The sequence below is a fragment of the Sceloporus undulatus genome, unplaced genomic scaffold (genome assembly GCF_019175285.1).
Source record: "Sceloporus undulatus isolate JIND9_A2432 ecotype Alabama unplaced genomic scaffold, SceUnd_v1.1 scaffold_5981, whole genome shotgun sequence".
NCBI lineage: Eukaryota > Metazoa > Chordata > Lepidosauria > Squamata > Phrynosomatidae > Sceloporus > Sceloporus undulatus.
In genome coordinates, this window is record NW_024808900.1 from 1 (window position 1) to 3,252 (window position 3,252).

At 42.4% G+C, this 3,252-nt stretch overlaps 1 protein-coding gene across 1 annotated transcript; it reads left to right on the forward strand.

The window, feature by feature from the left end:
* Window positions 1-1,129: 1,129 nt before the first annotated feature.
* On the forward strand, window positions 1,130-1,675 carry LOC121918209 (zinc finger protein 3-like; the record flags this gene model as incomplete). The annotated part of the gene is made up of 1 exon (XM_042444294.1): window positions 1,130-1,675. A coding segment is annotated over one exon (546 nt), but the record flags the coding sequence as incomplete, so codon positions are not given.
* Window positions 1,676-3,252: the final 1,577 nt, after the last annotated feature.

Below are 3,252 nucleotides of genomic sequence, written 5' to 3' on the forward strand. Positions count from 1 at the left end.
CCAAACCCCCCAAACCCCCCCTCTAGCTACGTCCTTGTGAGGTCTCCAAATCCCTGGCATTAGCCCACATCTGTTTGATATAGATATATACTTCTTCTTGTCAGACTCCTAAAATGTAGTGATGACTAGATACTAGTGAAGCAACGTGGATCTGACTTATCTTTTATTCTCTCTCGTTCTTCCTCTCCATCGCCTGAAAATGATGACTGACTGCAGAGAATGACGACTGATTGCAGAACACCAACGAGGAATTTTTTCATCTCAGAAGACATGATCTTGTGAACTTCAGTGCATAGCATCTAAGGGAGCACAGTTTTCCAAGTTTGAAAGGGAGAAGAAATGCCTGGAAGTCAGCACGGACGAGGAGAACATGCTGAGAAGCCAACAGAAGACTCTTTTCTCCATCAAGAAGGAAAAAGCACTATAAATGAAAGTGCAATCCAAGAAGGAATCCTCAGGAGTCAGGGAGAGAACATGGGCACAGATAGTGGGGAAAACCTGTACCAGAGCTTTGAGCTTTTTGAGGATCAGAGTGCACAGAAGGGAGAAAATGTGTACAAGTGCTCCTGTTGTTGGGAAACATTTCATAAGAGAACTCGCTTGCTTACACATGAGAGAATCCACACAGGAGACAAACCATACGGATGCACAGGTTGTGGGGAGAGTTTTAGCAATAGCTATGAGTTTATCAATCATATAAGAACACACACAGGGGAGAAGCCATACTCTTGTTCAGACTGTAGTCAGAGCTTCCATTTTTAATCAAATCTTACTGTACACAAAAGAGCCCACACAGTGGAGAACCCTTATGAGTGCTCTGAATGTGGGCAAAGCTTTGGTAAGAAATCCCATCTTGTTACGCATAAGAGGACCCACACTGGAGAGAAACCGTATCAGTGCTCAGACTATGGGAAACACTTTAGCCAGAAAGGAAACCTTGTTTCTCACATGAGGATTCACACAGGAGAGAAGCCCTACAAATGTTCCCAGTGTGGCAAATGCTTCTCACAATTGCACATCCCTGATGATGCATGTGAGAACGCATACAGGGGAAAAACCATACAAATGGTCAGTCTGTGAGAAATGCTTTGTCAATAAGGGAAACCTTGTCTCACATGTGAGAATCCAGAGGGGAGAAACCGTATGAATGCACGGAATGTGGGAAAAGCTTCAGCACAAGCTTTCAGTTCATAGAACATAAGAGGCTACATACTGGGGAGAAACCATATACGTGTTCTGACTGCAGCCAAAGCTTCAATTCAAAATCAAACCTTATTACCCATAAAAGAACCCACACAGGGGAGAAACCATATCAGTGCACAGTATGTGGGAAGGGCTTCCGGGTTAAATCATCCCTTACTAAACACATAAGAATCCACACAGGGGAGAAGCCTTATGGATGTTCAGAGTGCGGGAAGAGCTTCAACACTAGCTCTCTGCTAGTAAATCACAGAAGGGTCCACACAGGAGAGAAGCCATATAAATGCTCAGTCTGTGGGAAAAGCTTTCGTCAAAAAGGAAACCTTGTCTTGCATATGAGAATTCACACAGGGGAGAAGCCATACCGGTGTTGTGACTGTGACAAAAGCTTCATTGATAAAAAGTCTCTTATTAAACACAAGAGGACCCACACAGAAGAAGAACTTTATGAATGCTCAGAGGTACAAAACTTCAGGTACAAAACTTCAGTACTGTACTTAGCTAGGAGAGTACTTAATATATACAAGAAGATCTTTTGTCTGTGAGGAAAAATTTCATAGCAGCACTGTCTTTGGGTTTGTCTACATTTGGGTTGCTCCTGGAGTATTCTGATCCTTAATTCCCCCCATGTCCTTCCCTGATCTGCTGCAGGTTTTTGGTGAGCATTGTGAAAACAACCTGGATCTGATTCAGGGTTTTGTGTCTGCATAATGTAAATAGCATGCAGCGAGCCCATGGGGAATTTGGGCTTTATAAATAATGCAGACATTACTTGTAATGTGAACAACAGAAGATTTGTACAGGAGATCCAGCTCCTAGAGAAAACTGAAACATATGTTTAGAGCTCCATGGCTCCATGAATTTGTCCCAGTGCAGTACCAGAGATCAAAATGGGGGCTTACTCAATAGATGCCACCAAAATCAGAAACAGTGACTTAAATCCAGCTGCTAATCCCATTTAGGTAAATCAGTTGAATCACTAAGAGTGTAAGTCTTACAAGAGGATCCCACATAAATCCCATTGATTTAATGAAGCCATCTGTTCTGGTTGGGACTATCAAGTTGAATCTATGCTAATGTCACCAGGCCTTGCTTCCAATGGCTTGGTAATTTCTAGCACAACTGGCATACACTGCAAATGTCATGATGTTTTCTCCTTTTATCGTATCACAATGAGGGCTGCCAATGACCAAGAGCAGTTGATCTGGACAGATTGGGCAATGCTTCTCTTTCTCATATGCATGGTAGGAAGAGACATGACACATTGGTCCTTTCCCTGTCCTAGCATTTCTTCACAACACTGTCATATTGGATGTAAAGAAATAGTATTTGAATATTACGACCACATGTTTGAGAGCCAGTGGATTTCAGCCAAATTTGTATGGTCTGTTTCCAGAGACAGTGCAGTCAGTACCTGACCTGCCTGGCTTAGGAAACCTCTGAGGTATCATCTCTATTGAGTTCTATGTTCTTTCAGGAAGAACATTGACAAAATGTTTGAAGGAGAAGACTGGGATGGTGAAGGAACAAGTCCTATAAGGAATAGTTTTTAAAGATGACATGGCAAAGATCATTTTGAATTCTGATCCTTTCCTCTGGGGTATTAGCTTTGGATAATTGTGATGCCACCTTGCACAATGAGGATCTCCGCATAGTGTATATGCATATGTACCTTCAAGTTACCTGTCAATTTATGGTGATCCCATAGGGTTTCCTTAAGCAAGGAATACTCAGAGGTGGTTTGCCAATTTCTTTCTTTGAAATGTAACTTACAGCACCTGGTATTCACTGGCAGTCTCCCATCTAAGTATTAACCAGAGCTTATCCTGCACAATCATAGCAGTATGATTCCACTTTAACTGCCATGGCAACATGCTATGAAACCCTGGACCTCAGGGAAGCACTAGAGATCTCTGGCTGAGCATTCTAATCTGAAAATCCCAGGATTTTCTAGGAAGATGTCATTGCCATTAAAGTGAGCCCAAAGTGCTACAACTATGTAGTGTGAAATGGTTCCAGAAGAAGAATGAACTCACCTGAAACTTCTCCAGC